The sequence below is a fragment of the Chrysochloris asiatica genome, unplaced genomic scaffold (assembly GCF_000296735.1).
Source record: "Chrysochloris asiatica unplaced genomic scaffold, ChrAsi1.0 scaffold00019, whole genome shotgun sequence".
NCBI classification, from domain to species: Eukaryota; Metazoa; Chordata; class Mammalia; order Afrosoricida; family Chrysochloridae; genus Chrysochloris; species Chrysochloris asiatica.
In genome coordinates, this window is record NW_006408537.1 from 7,490,803 (window position 1) to 7,508,534 (window position 17,732).

At 36.2% G+C, this 17,732-nt stretch overlaps 1 protein-coding gene across 2 annotated transcripts in view; it reads right to left on the minus strand.

The window, feature by feature from the left end:
• The window catches only part of BMP5 (bone morphogenetic protein 5), a 195,520-nt gene that overhangs the window by 75,615 nt on the left and 102,173 nt on the right, over positions 1-17,732 (minus strand). For both annotated transcript variants that reach the window (XM_006835732.1, XM_006835731.1), the window contains exon 3: positions 16,266-16,414. In XM_006835732.1, coding sequence (XP_006835795.1) covers positions 16,266-16,414 — 149 coding nt within the window. The remainder of the gene's footprint in view (positions 1-16,265; positions 16,415-17,732) is intronic.

A 17,732-nucleotide genomic window follows, 5' to 3' on the forward strand; every position in this document is an offset into this window, starting at 1 on the left:
TGGAGGGTCAGAGAAAAAGAGGAATACCCCCAATGGGATGGATGGGCCAGGTGGCAGCATTGATGGACTTAAGTGTGGCAGCGGTAGTGAGGTTGGCCCAGTATCAGACATTGTTTCGTTCTGCTGTGCATGGGGTCGCTATGAGTCGGTTCCAACTCAATGGCACCTGACAACAACAATGGCAATACCCAAGTGGATGGATTTTACAAACTGAAATTAATTCTCTAACAGTTTAGGAGGCTAAACATCTAAATTCAGGGGAAAAGACGTCTAAACTCTAGGGGAAAACTTTCTCTGTTGGCTCTGGGAGAAAATATTCATCTCCTTTCAACATCTGTGGACCTAGTGTCCCTTAGACATCTCCATGTGTATGTGTATCAATCTTCTACAGGGTCTAAGAGGTTCTCAGCATAGGGACACTGAGTCCAAAGGATTTGCTCCAATTCTGGTTCTTGTTTTTTTGGTTGTATTAGGCCCATCTTCTCTACTTCTTTCTCTCTTATATGACAAAAGTTGATGCAGATTATACCCTAAGAAAACTCCTCCTACATCAGATCAATGATTTGTCCTAAGAAAAGGGGGTGACTTTCATCAGGGTGATGCATCCTACCCCAATACTGCCTCATTAACAAAACAAGCATAATATAATCCTAAATTGTTAACTAAAGGCAGAGATTAGGGTTTACAACACATCACAAAACAAACAATAATTACAGAATATCACAAAATGGAAGGTAATCACATAATACTGGGAATCATGCCCTGGTCAAGTTAACTCATATTTTGGGGGACACAATTCAATCCATGACACACAGCAGTTTTGTGTATATGGCATTTCTCTTGAAGTTTTATGTGGCTATTAGTTACTTATATGTCTAACTTTAAGGTCCTTAGAACCAAGATCAGTGTTCCTGTATATCTAAAAACTAAGTTCATGGTACAAACCTAGCTAGTAATAGCTACTCACCAAATAGCTGTTGAATAAATGAATGAATGTTTAAATTTCTAAAGTACAAAAAAAATAATAATAATAAAGACTGAAAAGAAATGAAGTTACATCATTTTTAATTAAGTCTTGTTGTTGTTGTTATTAAGTGCCATCAAGTTGGTTCTGACCCACAGCAACCCTGTACAGGGTTTCTGAGGCTGTAAATCTTTATCGGAGCAGAAAGCCTCATTTTTCTCCTGCAGAGCAGCTGGTAGTTCGAACTGCTGAACTTAAGGTTTGCAGCCCGCTTCGTAACCACTACACTACTACAGGCCATTTAAACATAATATTATGGCTCCAATTTTTCCAATAAAGAATGGTAAGTATAGATAAGTTATGACTTGTCTAATATCACATAGCAATAAATTACTGTCCAGATTTAAACCCATATATCTTGACACTTAGTCAAGTTTTCTTTCCACTATAGTTCATATTTTTTCTTTAAACTGTTGCTTCATAGTCATGAAAGACATTCACTAATATTAATGATTGAAATTATTATTCTTTTTTAATTTAAATGTCAAGTCCTCAACAACTTCTAGTCTCTCTTGTATTAACTATTTTTCTATAACACCCAAGATGCTTGCAATAATTCAAGATACCATGGACGTTTGTGGGGGAAAAAACACCGTTGTGTGGCTATGTTACAGGAAATTGGAATTTTAATGAAAATTTTTTCAGTATATTATGTTAGTCTTCACATAGTAAGGAACAATAGGATTAAAAAATGACTCAAGTTTGTAGAAAAAATGCCTTGTTATTAATGTAACTGCAGCAGCTGCTACTTCCCAGGAATGAACGATGACACCAAAAGACCTGAAGAGTAGAAAACTTGGCAAAATCCTGAGGAATTAAAATTTTAAAATGTCTTGTTTCAATTGAATTGATTTGAAAACTAAAATTAAATTTTACGAAAGAAGTGCATAATAGTCTGAGTGAAAATATAAGATTAAATTATTGGAACTTTTAGTAAAGCTTTCATAAATTTTACAAATGGAATATAGAAAATTTTGTTGCCCCAATAAGTAAAAAAAAAAAAGCCATAATTTGACCTCTTTTATATTCTTTAGAAAATATAGCTGTTTATTAGACAGGATTGTAATCTGAGAATGAGACAGTCACTCTAATAGCTTTGTTTCCTTGAATTTCAAGGTCATCCCTGATGTTCTTCTAATCAATCTATAAGGTCTGTTTAACTTCCTTAATCTTTTATGAAAAATGCCAATTATATAGTGAGGATTTTAGGTGGTTTGATATAAATATCAGTACAATGTATATTAGGAACACCTGTAGTGCACCTCTTTAGCAAAGAGATATGAAATTTTATTTTAAGCATATATTCTATGAATATTAAAATCCTGTTTGCAATTTCATCATTTTTGTAAGAAGTCATTTGGATGCTTTAGTCTAATTGTGGATACACATTTTTATTCTTGCCCTTCTAGGTGTGAGGTGCTAACAGCCTAACTCTTTTTTTGTAAGCTAATTACTATTAAATTCATTTTATCGATGCTATGGCTAAAAATTAAGTATTTTGCTTAAGCAATGATTTGAATCTAGTTTTCATAATGATTTACCCTTATAGCTTACATTTCCAGAATCAGTCTGTCTGTTCTATTTATCTATCTGGGTCATTTTAGCTAAATGCTTAAATTTAAATTCTAAGTTATCTATGGCAATAATTATTGATTTATTTATATTACAAGCAAATACCAATTATACCCAAATTTAATATGATAGCTTAATATTTTCAAAATCTCTTTTTCTCTACTTGAGAACAGTTACTAACACTGAAATATCTGAATTTGTGCCTTGATATTATTGGAAACTATGCTACTACTTTGTTCAAAGAATAAGGTCTTCTAGAGATGTATTTTAAAAGAAAACTTTGCATTGCTTCTTTGGACATTAAGTAATACTCTGACAAAACAACATTTCAATGACTTGAATACAAATGAATCAGAAACATATGGCTTGAATTTTCCTTGACGTAAAAGTGAGTCTAAATAGAAAGGAAAAAGTCATTGGCAAAATGCATTCTGAGTATTGCCAAACCTAAAATATCTATAAAACTTCAGGTTTTTTAAAAAGACATTCTAATGAACAAGAGATCTATCTTTGCTTTTCTATGCCAAATTATTTTCTAAATCCAAATTTGAAAAACAGTTAATTTACTAGGAATAATTAGACTATATAAAATGTTAAGTAATGGGAAAGTAGTGTTTGGTTGTAGGGAAAATAAATAAAAAGCCATGTCACATTGCTATCTGTGTAATTAACTCTATGTGCAGAAAAGAATAATGACTAGCATAGATTTCTTTAAAAAGTTAATGAAGACCTAATAATCCAAATGGCAACCCTGTATAGGATTTCCAAGGAGCAGCTGGTAAGTTTGAATCATCGACCTTGTAGTTCAAACCGACCTTGCAGTCCAGCGCTTTAACTTGTAGCACCACACCAGGACTCCAACAAGCCAAATATTCATGTAAATTTATAACTTTTTTTGTTCTTAAGGCGGTTCTGACTCATAGTGACCCTGTCTGTTTAGGGTTTCTGAGGAGAGGCTGGTAGGTTTGAACTGCCTACCTAGTTAGCAGTAGTTAGTAGATAGGAGTCCAGTGCTTATCTTACAGCACCACAAAGGGAACTGAAAAGGATGCACAATTTTTTAGCAAATTATGAGGCAGACATAAGCTTACTCAATCTCCATTAAAAGTAAAATAAAATAAAAAACTATTACCTACTTTATCATGTTGTTGTTGTTAAGTGCCGTCAAGTTGCTTCTGACCCATAGCGAAACCTGCATAGGGTTTCCAAGGAGTGGCTCAGAAGTGCTGACATTGTGATTCAAAGGGCCTTGAAGTCCAGCGCATTAATCCACAGCGCCACACCAGAACTCCTACTTTATCATAAAGGTTTATTAACCACTTTGAGAAAGTGCTTAAGATCTTTCAAAGTAATTTTGCCTGTCTAGAATCTCTAGATTTTTTCATGTAGAAGCAGAAAAACTTTTCTGTTGTTTTTTTAATTTGCTTGATCACAGCTTTGCTTTATGTTGCTGAAACAAACAGGTGGAGCTCACGGAATTTTCTACTAAGCATGAAAATTTTTTAAAAAAAGCAAAAAACAGTAAGACATCCTTAAACTCTCTTTTGAAATCCGTTGCAGGTCATTTGTCAAATTTCTAAAATGACTATTTTACAAACTAATGTATTTCCATAGGCTCTCTGAAGAATCATAATGTTACTTTTGATTTCAGATGCTCTTTTTATTTCCAAAATACATTTAGGCCTCTGTTATTTTTTTCTTTGCAGGGGCAGGATGAGACAAATTTAACAATATATATACATAGGTTTCCTCTCACCTTATGATTGAAGCTATTTTGACTACTGTATTAGAGTTTGTAGTGCAGAACTCTGACCTTGGGTTGCACAATATTAGTTTGATTAAAAATTACTCCAAATTGGCAGTTTAAAATGTTTTCTTCAGAGGAATATCCATTCAGTGGCACGTAGATTACAACAGTCTTTTAAAGAACCAGCTCAATAATCATTCAAGACATGTTCTGAACACCTAGTACCTATATTGTGCCAAGCATCAAGGGTCAAATTGTGAACAAGAGATGTATATCCATGACCTTTATGATTTTATGAAATTGATATTTACTCAAATATATTTTACTCATTTTGGTATTTTTATGATTGATTAAAGCAACAAGTCTAGTTAGTTTATGACTGTGATCAAGTTACCAAGTTGTTATTGTTGTCAGTTCCAACGCATGGGGACAGTGCACAGCAGAATGCAGCACTGCCTGGTCCTGCACTATCCTCACAATCCCAGCAACACACGAGACCATTGCTGCTGCCACTGGCCTTGTTTTGGCTGATGATACGGAACTTCTCGACCATCTCTTTCCACAGATGTAGTCAATTTGATTTCTTTGTATTCCAGCTGGTGAAGTCCATGTGCATAGTCATCTTTATGTTGTTTGAAAAAAAATGTATTTGTAGTAAAGAAGTCATTAGTCTTGCAAAATTCTATCATGTGATCTCCAGCATTGTTTCTATGACCAAGGTCATATTTTCCAACTACTGATCCTTCCTCCTAGTGTTCACCCTTTGAATTCCAATCAACAGAAATTATCAATACATCTTTACTGCATGTTTGATCAATTTCAGACTGAAAAAGCTGGTAGAATTCTTGAGTTTCATCATCATTGGCTTTAGTGGTTGGTACATCAGTTTAAATAATAGTGGTATTAACTGGTTTTCCTTGTAGGTATATGGATATTATTCTATCACAGACACTGATATACTTCAAAATAGCTCTTGATATGCTCTTTTTGATGATAAATGTGATGCCATTCCCCTCCAAGTTTTCATTCCCAGAATAGTAAACCATGTGATGGTCAGATTTAAAATGCCAATACCAGTCAATTTCAGCTCACTACTACCTCCAATATCATTCTTTATGCTTTCCATTTAAGTTTTCAGAATTTTGTTCTGCAAATAAAAGATTGTTTTGCTTGAAGCAATATCATATTGAGAACAACACCAACAGAAAGGCTAGAGTATCTGTTTGGTGATATTCATAGAGAAATTTAACAGGTATATTCTCCATGTGATGTTTTCAAGGTGATATTGCTTCAAACACAACAATCTTTTATTTGTAATAGGGGATTCTGAACATGCTTGCTTCTCTACATAAGGAATCAGAAGTTATGAAAAGATGATATTCAGGAAAATCTACATTCAAATTCATTGGTTGACTATTATTCATGGATTTATTCATTTGTACAGCATAAAATTATTGAGGGTCTATGTATGCACGACTGCATTCTTATTACTTATTGAAAGAAGCAAAGTACCCTAACTGCAAAAAAATAGTGAGACAATGATGAGATTATGGGAGAACGGAAAAGAGGTAAAGTCCAAATGTGACAGAGCCAAAGGGGTCATAATAGAGGTGACTATTAAACTGATTCAGTTCAGTGCTTCTATAACAGAAATATCACAAGTGAGTGACTTTAACAAACACATTTTATTTTCTTACAGTTTAGGAGGCTAGAAGTGTAAATTCAGGGCACTGCTTTTAGAGAGAGTCTTTCTATAACAATTGACTTTGGGGGAGATACTTGTCTATTTTCAACTTCCTTTCCTTGGTTCCTTGATCTTCTTGTGATATGACATCTTCCCCCAACTGGGCTTGCTTACTTCTGTGCTAATCAGCCTATTTAATCTCAAAAGTGATTGCTCTAAGACATGTGCTACGCTGATAGCACCTCATTAATACATGAAAGTCCTATTTCCTAGTGGGATTACATTCACTAGTTATATCCCATTGCCATCTAGTCAGTTATGATTCATAGTGACCCTATAAGTCAGACTAGAACAGCCCATAAGGTTTCCAGGGCTGTAAACCTTTCTCCATCGATGGAACCCTGATAATATGGTGGGTTACGAGTTGGACTGCTAACTGCAAGATCAGGAGTTAGAATCTAACAGTCACTCCTTAGGAGAAAGATGAGTCTTTCTGCTCTCATAAAGATTTACAGCCTCGAAAACCCTATACAGGGTAGCTTTGAGTTGGAACAGACTCCAAGGCATACAACCACCACCACCATTTTCCATCAGGTTGAAGTTTTAATAAAATCAAGGTACTGGGAGGATCCCTTGCTTTCTTGTATGCTCTAAACCAAACCAAAAATCCACTATCATCAAGTCAATTCTGACTCATACAAGGTATCTGAGACTATAAATCTTTAAGCAAGCAGACAGCCTCATCTTTTTCCAAGAAGCAACCTTTTCCCAAGGTGGCTTTCAACTGCCCACCTTATCCTCTAGTGCTGCCAGGATTCCTTAGACTCCGTTGATGTTGTAGTTAAATACCTTTCCATTGGCTCTGACTCATAGTGACTCTACATAAGGTTTCCAAAGCTTGTGTAATATTTTCAGGAGCAGGAAGCCTCATCTTTCTCCCTCAGAGGTGCTTGTGGGCTCAAACCATGTGCTTTGTGGTTCACAATCCAGTGCTTATCATAATACTATTATGTTCCGGTGGTGGTGGTGGTGGTGGTGGTGGTATGACATGGAGTCGGTTCCCACTCACAGCAACCCTGCATAAGGTTTCTGATGCTGTAAAATTTTATGGTATCAGAAAGCCTCATCTTTCTCCAGTGGAATGGCTGGTAGTTTTGAACTGCTGACCTTGAGGTTAGCAGCCCGACTTGTAACCACTACGCTACCAGATCTCCTCCATTATGCTCTAATTCTGGTTAAAATCTGATTTTCTTTGTTGTTTTTAGGTACCATCAGTTAGGTTATAACTCATAATGACTTTGTGTATAACAGAATAAAAAACTGTCCAGTCCTAAACCATCCTCATAAACCTCGCTATGTTTCAGCCCTTGTTTCAGTCTCTGTGTCAATCCATCTGCTTAAAAGTCTCCCTCCTTTTCACTGACTCTCTACTTTAGCAAGCATGATGTCCTTGTGTAGGGACTGGTCCCCCCTAACAAGATGTCCCAAGTACCTAAGTCTCACTATCCTCCCTTCTAAGAAGCATTCTAACTGTACTATTTCCAACACAGATTTGGTCATTCTTCTGGTAGTCCATGGTATATCAATATTCTTCACCAACATCATAATTCGAATGCATCATTTCTACTTTGGACTTACTAATTTTCCAACATTCGCATGTTAAAAGGTGATTGATAATATCATATAGCTATGGTCAAGTTTACCTTAGTCCTCAAAGTGGCATCTTTGCTTTTTAGCACTTTGACAAGGTCTTTTGCAGCAGATTCATGATTGCAGTTCATCACTTTAGTTCTTGACTGCTGCTTTCATGAGTATTAACAGTGTTGTTGTTGTTGTTAATAAGTACTATTGAGTTGGTTCCAACCCTCGCAACCCTGTACAAGTAAAATGAAATATTTGTTTGTCAGTTTCAATATTTTCTCCACTTATTTTACTTTATTTTTTTATTGGTCCATTTGTGAGGATTTTTTTTTTTTTTTTTTTTTAATGTTGAGGTCCATACTATGCTGAAGACTTTATGTAATCTTTGATCTTCATCAGTAAGTTATTCAAGTTCTCTTAACTTCCATCAAGCAAATTTTCATGACTTTGCAGTTCTATTAATATAATACAGCTTCTTCTGTTATTTACTCAGCAAGCAGATTGAATGATTCTGATGAAAGAATTTTAAATCATACAGTATCCCTTTGTACCATTCAACCAATTGCCTCTTAGTCTATGTAGAGGTTCTGCATAAGCACAAGTAAGTGTTCTGGGATTCTCATTCTTTGAAATGCTATCAATAATTTGTTATGATCCACAAAATTGAATGCCTTTGCATAATCAATAAGAAACAGGTAAACATCTTTTTTTAATTATCTGCTTTCAATCAAGATCCATTTGACATCAGTAATGATATTCCTAGTTCCACATTCTCTTCTGAATCTGTCTTGAATTTCTGACAGTTCCCTGTCAATGTACTGCTGAAATCATTTTTAAATTCTATTCATCAAAAAAAATTTTTTTTTTTTTTTTGTATTAATGATTTTCTGTTCTTAAAACTGCCATCAAGTCAGGTCACACTCATAGCAACCCTGTATAGTTTTTCTGAGGATTGGTTTGTAAGTTTGAACCTCCAACCTTGCAGTTCACACCAACCTTGAGGTTGAATGCTTATCCTAAGGTACCACACCAGGACTCAATATTAATAATACTGCTAGATAATTGCTCCATTCTGTTGTCAACTTTCTCTAGCATGGGCACAAAAATAGATTTCTTTCAATCAATTGGCCCGATAGTTGTCTCCCAAATTTCTAGACCCAGATGACTGAGTTCTTGAAGTATTACATCCACTTGTTGAAGCATCTCAATTGATATTCTGTCAGTTCTTGGAATTTTGGTTTTTTGCCAGCAACGTTCAATGCAATTTGGACTGCTGCCTTCACTATCATCAGTTCTTGATGATATACTACTTTCTAAAATGTTTGAACCACAACCAATTATTTTTGGTACCATGATTCTGTTTATTCTTTCCTTCTTTTGATGCTTCCTGAATTATTTAATACATATATTTTTCCCATAAAATCCTTTAATATTGGAACTCAAGGCTTAAATGTTTACTTCTTTCAGCTTGAGAAATGTTAAGCATTTCTTTTGGTTTTCTAACTTCAGGTCCTTGTATATTTCATTATAATACTTGACTTTTTCTTCTCTAGCTGCCCTTTGATATCTTCTGTTCAACTCATTTGCTTCATCATTTATCACTTTTGCTTTAGCTTCTTTATGTAGTAAAGCAAGTTTCAGAGTCTCTTCTTGTAAGATGTCCTAGATGTCAATTCTCAACCCATCTGGCCTTTGGTTATTAGTGTTTAATATGTCAAATATATTCTTGAGGTGGTCTCCAGATTAAGTGCGGCATATTTTTACTATCATGGACTTGCTTTATCTTCAGCTTCAACTTGAACTTCAATATGAGCAAGTGATAGTGTGTTCTGTAATTGACCTCTGGCCTTGTTCTGACTGATGATATTGAGCTTCTCCTTCATCTCTTTCCACAGATGTAGTCTATTTGATTCCTATATACTCCATCCACTGACGTCCACATGCATAATTTCTATTTATCTTATTAAAGATAGATATTTGTAATGAAGTTGTTGGTCTTGCAAAATTCTATCATTGCTCCTATCATCAAGACTCTATTTTCCAACTCCCATTCCTTCTTTGTTTCCAACTTTCAAAGTCACCAGGAATTGTGAATGTATCTTGAGTGCATGTCTGATCAATTTCAGGCTGCAAAAGTTAGTAAAAATCATTTTTTCATCTTTGGCATTGGTGGTTGGCACATAAATTTGAATAATATTTGTATTAACTGATCTTTTTTATGGGCATATGAATATTATCACTGACAGTGACACTATCACTGACAGTGTTGTACTTCATAACAGATCTTAAAATGTTCTTTTTAACAACGAATAAAATGGCATTTCTCTTCAGTTTGTCATTTCAGGCATAGTAGACTATGTTTATCTGATTTTAAATGGTTAATACCAATTCATTTTAGTTCATTTATACCTAAGATGGTGTAGTACTGTAGAATAAGGCCTGGACTGCTAACTGCAAGATTGGCAGTTCAAACCCAACAATCACTTCTTGGGAACCCTACACAGGGTCACTATGAGTCAGAACTGACTTGATGGAACTTCACAACAAGCAACAATGTCTAAGATTTTGAGCTTTACGTGATCTATTTCATCTTTGACAAAATCCTATTTCCTAGATACATACTTCTTATAGCACATATATGGTTGTTCACAGCCATTTTGAATGGTGCTACATCATCAAATGTGCATCTTGAAAGTTTTACTCCATCTAAGTTACTAAGGTCGACTCTGTTTTGAGGAGACAGTTTTTCCCCATCATATTTTGAGTGCCTTTCAACCTGAAAGGTTCATCTTCTGGCAGTGTTCCGTTGCTATTTGTGAGGTATTTATTGTCCAATTTTTCCAGAAGTAGATCATCAGGTCCTTCTTCCCAGTATTTCCTAGTCTAGCAACTCCACTGATACTTTCCCACCATTTATTAAACGGGTTAATTACATAGCAACCTAGCCTAGTACTTTAACCATTTTTCTATTCTTACTAAAGAGCACTATTGTTGTTGTCAAGTACTGTTGAGTCACTTCTGACTCATAGTGACCCTGTATAGGATTTCTGAGGAGCAGGTGAGTTTGAACTGCCGACCTTGAGGTTCAAACCAACCTTGTGGTTGAATGATTATCCTAAAGTGACACACTAGGACTCCAGGAACACTACAGAGACATAAGTACCATAAAAGGATCTATTTAAGCTTTATATCTCAAACCTTACCCTCAAGTAAAAGAACTGGATAATTTTACAAAAAGAAAACAGTTTATTTTAGGCTCAAGATAAAAAGAAACAGAAAAAAAGACACTGATAAATACTATAATAGCAATTCACTATTACAATCACTCTTAAAAATATAAGTAAAATCAATCTGAGAAAGAGTGAAACTCAAAATATAGAATCGTTTCCAAAGGGGAATAAAATATTGTAAGCAAACTAGAAGTCAAATTATATAGATAAGAAAAGAACGAAGTAAGTCAAGTGAAGAACGACCATGATAACAACAAAACCCTTCAGAATGTTTATATGGGGTGGGAAGGATGGAAATTAAAAGGAAACAGGCTGATCATATTTCATAGGTCTCTTGAGTTGTTTAGTTAGACATTTCAAGCATATCCCCAAGGAGAAGACAGGGAGAAACAGATACCACTAATTTAATTTTCTTGTTTAGGTCACATACCAGGGGAAAAAAAACTATAGGCTCTTCTGCACAGTGCCAATTTCTCAGTCACATTTCTGACCATAAATGTACAGTAGTTTAACATTGTAAGGATTCTTACAAGATTATTTAAACATGTGCTCTACTGGGTCTACATTTATAATTCTTAAAATCTGAGGATCCTTCACAAGAATATCAAAGTCATAAATGGAAAATAACATGTTTCAAAATATTTGAAATGTTTATAAAGAATTTTAAATTTCAGCATTGTGATTAAGATCTATGAAAAAGTCTCTGCAGAGGGATATCTCAAACACTGTCTACAACATTTTCAATATAAATTTTCTTTTTCTATTGAAATCAGGGGTGCAAGGACTCTTCACTAGACAAAGCCTGTAATATACTTAATGTGTGCCTGTCACCCTCATTTCATATACAAAATTCTTGGAATCAAAACATTGGTTAGGATATTTCCAAGGAGGGTTTCTAAGGAGCAGCTGGTGGCTTTGAACTGCCAATCTTATAGTTCAAAGTACATTGCCTATTTCTCTATTCTAACTTTGTGAAAAATAAAGTGAACAAAACTTACTGTTTCCAGTTAAATAAGGTATATTGCTGTGGTTAGTTGCTCTCAAGCTGATTTTGAGTCATGATAATCCTATGTATGCAGAGTAGAACTCTTCCATAGCATTTTCCAGACTATAACCTTTCAGAAGGAGATAGCCAGGCCTGTCTTTGGAGACACCTCTAAGTTCGAAATGCAAAACATTCAGCTAACAGTTGAATGTTTAACTGTTTGTGTCACCCCTCCCCACCCCCAAAGCCAAACAAACCCACTGCCATCAAGTCGATTCTGAATCATAGTGTCCCTGTATAGGGTTTCTTAGACTGTGCATCTTTATCTTCCAACTGCTCCTTGGAAACCCTCCTTGGAGTCCTTATGAGTCAGAATCAATTCAATGGCACTAAACAACTATATTATACTACAGACTTAGTTAATAAACTACAGATTTAAGTGAAAGTCAGGTCTGTCTTGGACTTCTGTCAAGTAGGTTCGATAAGCTCATGTTTCTCCCTCAGAGTGGCTGATGAGTTTGAATCACCAACTTGCAGTAAGTAGCTTAACACCTAACTCAAATAAGGCATGCTCTCTTATTATAGAACCCTGATAGCAGAGTAGGTTACAAGCTGGGCTGTTAACTGCAAGGTCAGTAGTTCAAAACTATGAGCTGCTCTAGCTGAGGACTCTAGACTCATAGAAAGAGAAAGGCTGTGTGCTAGCAGCCAGGTGCTAGTGGACAGGAGGCAGGCTTGTTGAATGTGTCCTTTGGTTGTTTAAATGATTATATATTCCTAAGTGGTTTTTTGTGCATCACCCCTGCCAAAACAAAACAAAACAGAGGGAATAGAATCAAATACTGTTGAATGATGATACACAGAGGAGACTGTAATCATTGCAATGAAACGATGAATGTAAAACTGATGTTCCTCCGTGTAAACTACCACTCAATTTACAATAAAAACTCAAAAATAAATAAATAAAAACTACGAGCTACTCTGCTGGAGAAAGATGAGGCTTTCTGCTCATGAAAGGATTTATTGTTGTTGTTGTTGTTGTAGGTGCCATCGAGTCGGTTCTGACTCATAGCAGCCTTATGCACAGCAGAATGAAACTGCCAGATCCTGCTTCAGCCTCACAATCACTGTTAAGTTTGAACCCATTGCTGGTGCTACTGTGCCTGTTCATCGTGTTGGGGGTCTTCCTTTTTTTCACTGACCCTCTACTTTACCTGAAGCATGATGTCTTTCTCTAAGGATTGGTCTCTCCTGATAATATGTGTGAAATATGAGAGATGAAGTCTCAGTATCTTGGTTTCTAACGAGCATGCTGGCTATAGTTTTTTCAAAACAGATTTGTTTATTCTTCTAGTGGTCTGTGGTATTTTAAATATTTTTCTCCAACACCATAACTATAATGCATTAATTCTTCTATGATCTTCTTTATTCGTGATCCAACTTTCACTGCATGCATATGAAGCTATTAAAAATACCATGGCTTCAATCAGGGAAACTTTAGTCCTCAAATTGACATCTTTAAAGATGTTTTATGCAGCATATTTGCCTAATGCAACATATTGTTTGATTTCTTGACTGCTACAATCATGAATGATGATAGTGAATCCAAGCAAAATGAAGTCTTTGACAACTTCAATCTTTTCTCCATTGATCACGATGCTATTTGTTGATCCACTGGTAAGGATGTCTATTTTCTTTACACCAAGGTACAATGCATACTGAAGGCTGTGGTCTTTGATCTACATCGGTAATTATTTTAAGTCCTCTTTGCTGTCATCCAGCAAGGTTATATTATCTGCATATTGTTGTTGTCAGGTGCCATCGAGTCAGAACTGACTCATAGCGACCCCATGCATAGCAGAACGAAACAATGTCCGATCCTGGGCCAACCTCACTACTGCTGCCACACTTGACGCCATCAATGATGCCACCTGGCTGATCCATCTCGTTGAGGGTCTTCCTCTTTTTCTCTGACCCTCCACCTTACCCAGCATGACATCCTTCTCCAGCAACTGTTCTCTCCGGACAATGTGTCCAAAGTAGGAAAGACGAAGCTTAGCCATCTTGGCCTCCAAGGAGCACTCTGGTTGCACTTCTTCCAGAACAAATCTATTGGCTCTTTTGGCAGTCCATGGCACTTTCAGTATTCTCCTCCAACACCACAACTCAAAGGCATCAATTCTTCTACGATCTTCCTTATTCACTATCCAGATTTTGCATCTTTATTAGGTTATTGAAAATACCATGGGTTGGGTCAGGTGCACCCTAGTCCTCAAGCTAACATCTCTGCTCTTCAGTACTTTAAAAAGTTCCTGTGCAGCAGATTTGCCCAATGCAATACATCGTCTGATCTCTTGACAGTTGCTTCCGCAAGTGGTGATAGTTGATCCAAGAAGAATGAAGTCCTTGACAACTTCAATCTCTTCTCTATTGATAAGAATGCTGTTTATTGGTCCAGTGTTGAGGATTTTTGTTTTCTTAACATTGAGATGTAATCCATATCGAAGGCTGTGCTCTGTGATCTTCATAACTATATGTTTCAAGTCCTCTTCACTTTCAGCAAGCAAGGTTGTATCATCAGCATATCGCAGGTTGTTAATGAGTCTTCCACCAATCCTGACACCACGTTTTTCTTCATAGAACCCAGCTTCTCATATTATTTGCTCAGCATACAAATTGAACAAGTATGGTGAAAGAACACAACCGTGTCACACACCTTTTCCCAATTTTAAAACATTCAGTGTTCCCATGCTCTGACGGTTAATGAGTACTTCTCCAATCCTGATGCCATGTTCTTCTTCAAATAATCCTGCTTCTTGGATTATTTGCTCATTGTATAAATTGAATAAGTCTGGTGAAAGAATATAACCCCGGTGTGCCCCTCTCCTAAATTTAAACAATTCAGTATAGGGTTTTTCAAAGAGTGACTGGTGAACTTGAACCACCAACCTTGAGGTTCAAACCAACTTTGCAGTCCAGCATATTAACCTACTGTGCCACACCAGGACTCCCACAGATGACTGGTGACCTGTAAGAATATGCAGCCTCAGAAACCCTATATAGGGTCACTATGAGTGGCAACTGACTTGATGGCACACAACAACCACCACACCACCTGCTATTAATAATCTCTTTTTAAAATGACCTTCCCTACATTTAACCCTAACTTTTGTGTATCTGGGACAAAAGAACAATATATATAGGCTCTTATATATAAATATATATATTTTTTTAATTACCAACCAAACTAACAAACTTTTACATAGATTATGTTCTACCTTACTACAATGACAAATATAATTTTAAATGACCTAGCAGTCCAGATTAGAATTTCAAATATTTGGATGTTGAATGATCAAAGACTTTAACTTCAGATCTCTAAGAAATTGGCCTTGGCTTTACTGGCTTCCCGATCAAACGTGTCAAGATTTCTTTCATACTGGCCTTTGTAAATTCTGTACACTATATCTTTTTTCGCTAATTGTACTTACCTTAATTTCAGACTGAAGCTCAAGTTCCCTCACTGCTCTGTATTCACAAGAATGGCATTCTATTTCTTCATTCTCTGTGCAGACTAATATTAGTGTTATTAGGGTCTTACTATCTAATACCTCACTCATCTTTGTACAGTCTGGTGTCATATCTGCATTTACTTATCACTACATTTCTAGCTTCCAGCCAAGCACACAGAATGTAGCAGAAAGCCAGTGAATAAACTTGAGCATGAAGATTGCTTCTGAAATGTCTTAGAAACACAGATATCCTACAGATCTCATCAAAAGGTGATTCTAGAACGGTTTTCTTCCACCAAATATTACTATATGTTAAGACTTAACTTGTTCCGTGCAGTTTCTCACGACTTTTTATTTGCACTCCCAAAGTCTCTTCAACCTTGAATTACTGATAACTCCTTCCTGTCTTCTCATAGCATATTTTAGTGTACAAATCTTGGCTATTTTGTGTTTGAGGTATAATTTGCATATAGTAACATTTGCTCTTCTTCAATTACAGCCTATATACATTTTGACAAATGTTCTCATTGTGTAACCACCACCCCAATCAAGACATAATATCTTTAGTACTTTGCATAGCGCTTTCCTTTGTATTTGTTATATTAACAGTATCATAACTTATTTGCATACAGATCTTTAGAAATATACTAAAGGCCCTTGTGAGTAGGAATAGTCTCTACTTCTTTATCCCTGAGAGACTAGCAATAAATGTGCTTATAAATTTATTAGCTAATTAACATGTTAAACAACTCTGTGGAATGTGCTAACTTGTATATCAGAGATACAAAAATATACTTGTTAGATCCTACAAAAAGAACTCTAAACATGTCAAACAAGCCCTGCAAGAAATATATGTAATTCAGAGCTTACCATCCCCTGTTTCTGCACAGAGCTGTAAGCCCAAATTGTTCTGTGGATTAATCACCCAATGATTGCTGGTCACAGTGATATCAAAGACAAGCCAACCCACATCTAAAGCTTGGGCCTTTCTTGTGTCTAACAGGAACAGATCTGCATCCCTAAGAAGAAAAAGAACAGAAAAAAGAGTTAAAGGTTTGAGTGAAGCACATCATTTCCTATACTTAAATGAAAACACTCACAAAGAACGCTTTAAAATAACAGGACTTAATTAAAGAACAAGGGGAACAAGTAACTCAAATGATGAGTAATAAGATGCAGAACCTTTTGTTAGTCTTCCAACACAACCTGGTGCATATTAGTAATATCTGAAAGTAATTTCCATTTTCCTGCTTTTCACTGATCTCTGCAAACATTAGATTTTCTCTTAATTTGGTCCCTGGTTATCAGTGTTCCCTGAAAACACTCTAGCAGCCTTCTCTAGCAAGTTCACAAAGGATTCAACTAAAAGAAGAAGGAATGGAAGTTGCTGCTCCAGTTTGCATGAATATGGGTCCTCAAAGGGATGGAGCACAGGCAAGCTGTGATGCAAGAATGGGTTTGAAGACAGTTTTCTAATATTGCCATTGTTCACTATATATCTTAATTTATGGATACCTAAGAGTCCTGGTGTGGCGCTGTGGGTTAATGCGCCAGACTGCAAAGCCATTTGAACTGCAAGGTCTGCGTTCAAGCTCACCAGCTGCTCCTTGGAAACCCTATACAGGGTCGCTATGGGTCGGAATCGACTTGACGGCACTTAACAACAACAATGACAAGCAGTGGAGTCCTGATGTGGTGCTGTGGCTCAATGTGCCAGACTGCAAAACCGTTTGAACTGCAAAGTCAGCTGTTCAAGCTCATCAGCTGCTCCTTGGAAACCCTATACAGGGTCATTATAGGTCGGAACCGACTCGATGGCACTTCACAACAACAATGCCAAGCAGTGTTTTGTTCTTTTTTTACACAGAATCACTTTGAATTGAAATGCTCTCAACGACACCTAACAACAACTAAATAAAGCCACTCAAATGGAAAAATAATTATAGGCAAGTATACATGTTTCTGTGGCTGCATATTTATAGTTAAATTTAAATATTTTAGCAGTGAGCTCTGGTAGCTTAGTGGTTACAAGTCAGACTGCTAATCTCAAGGTCAGTAGTTGGAAACTACCAGTTGTTCGCAGGAGAAAGATGAGACTTTCTGCTCCTATAAAGATTTACAGTCTCAGAAACCCTATACAAGGTTGCTATGAGTCGGAACTGACTCCACAGCACACCACCACCAACACTACCACTATAATTAGGGAGTCCTAGTGTGGCACTGTAAGATAAGCACTGGGCTATAAACAGTAAGGTTGGCAGTTCAAACTCACCAGCTGCTCCTTGGAAACCTGACACACAAACTCTATGGGTTGGAACTGACTTGAAGGCTCTTAAC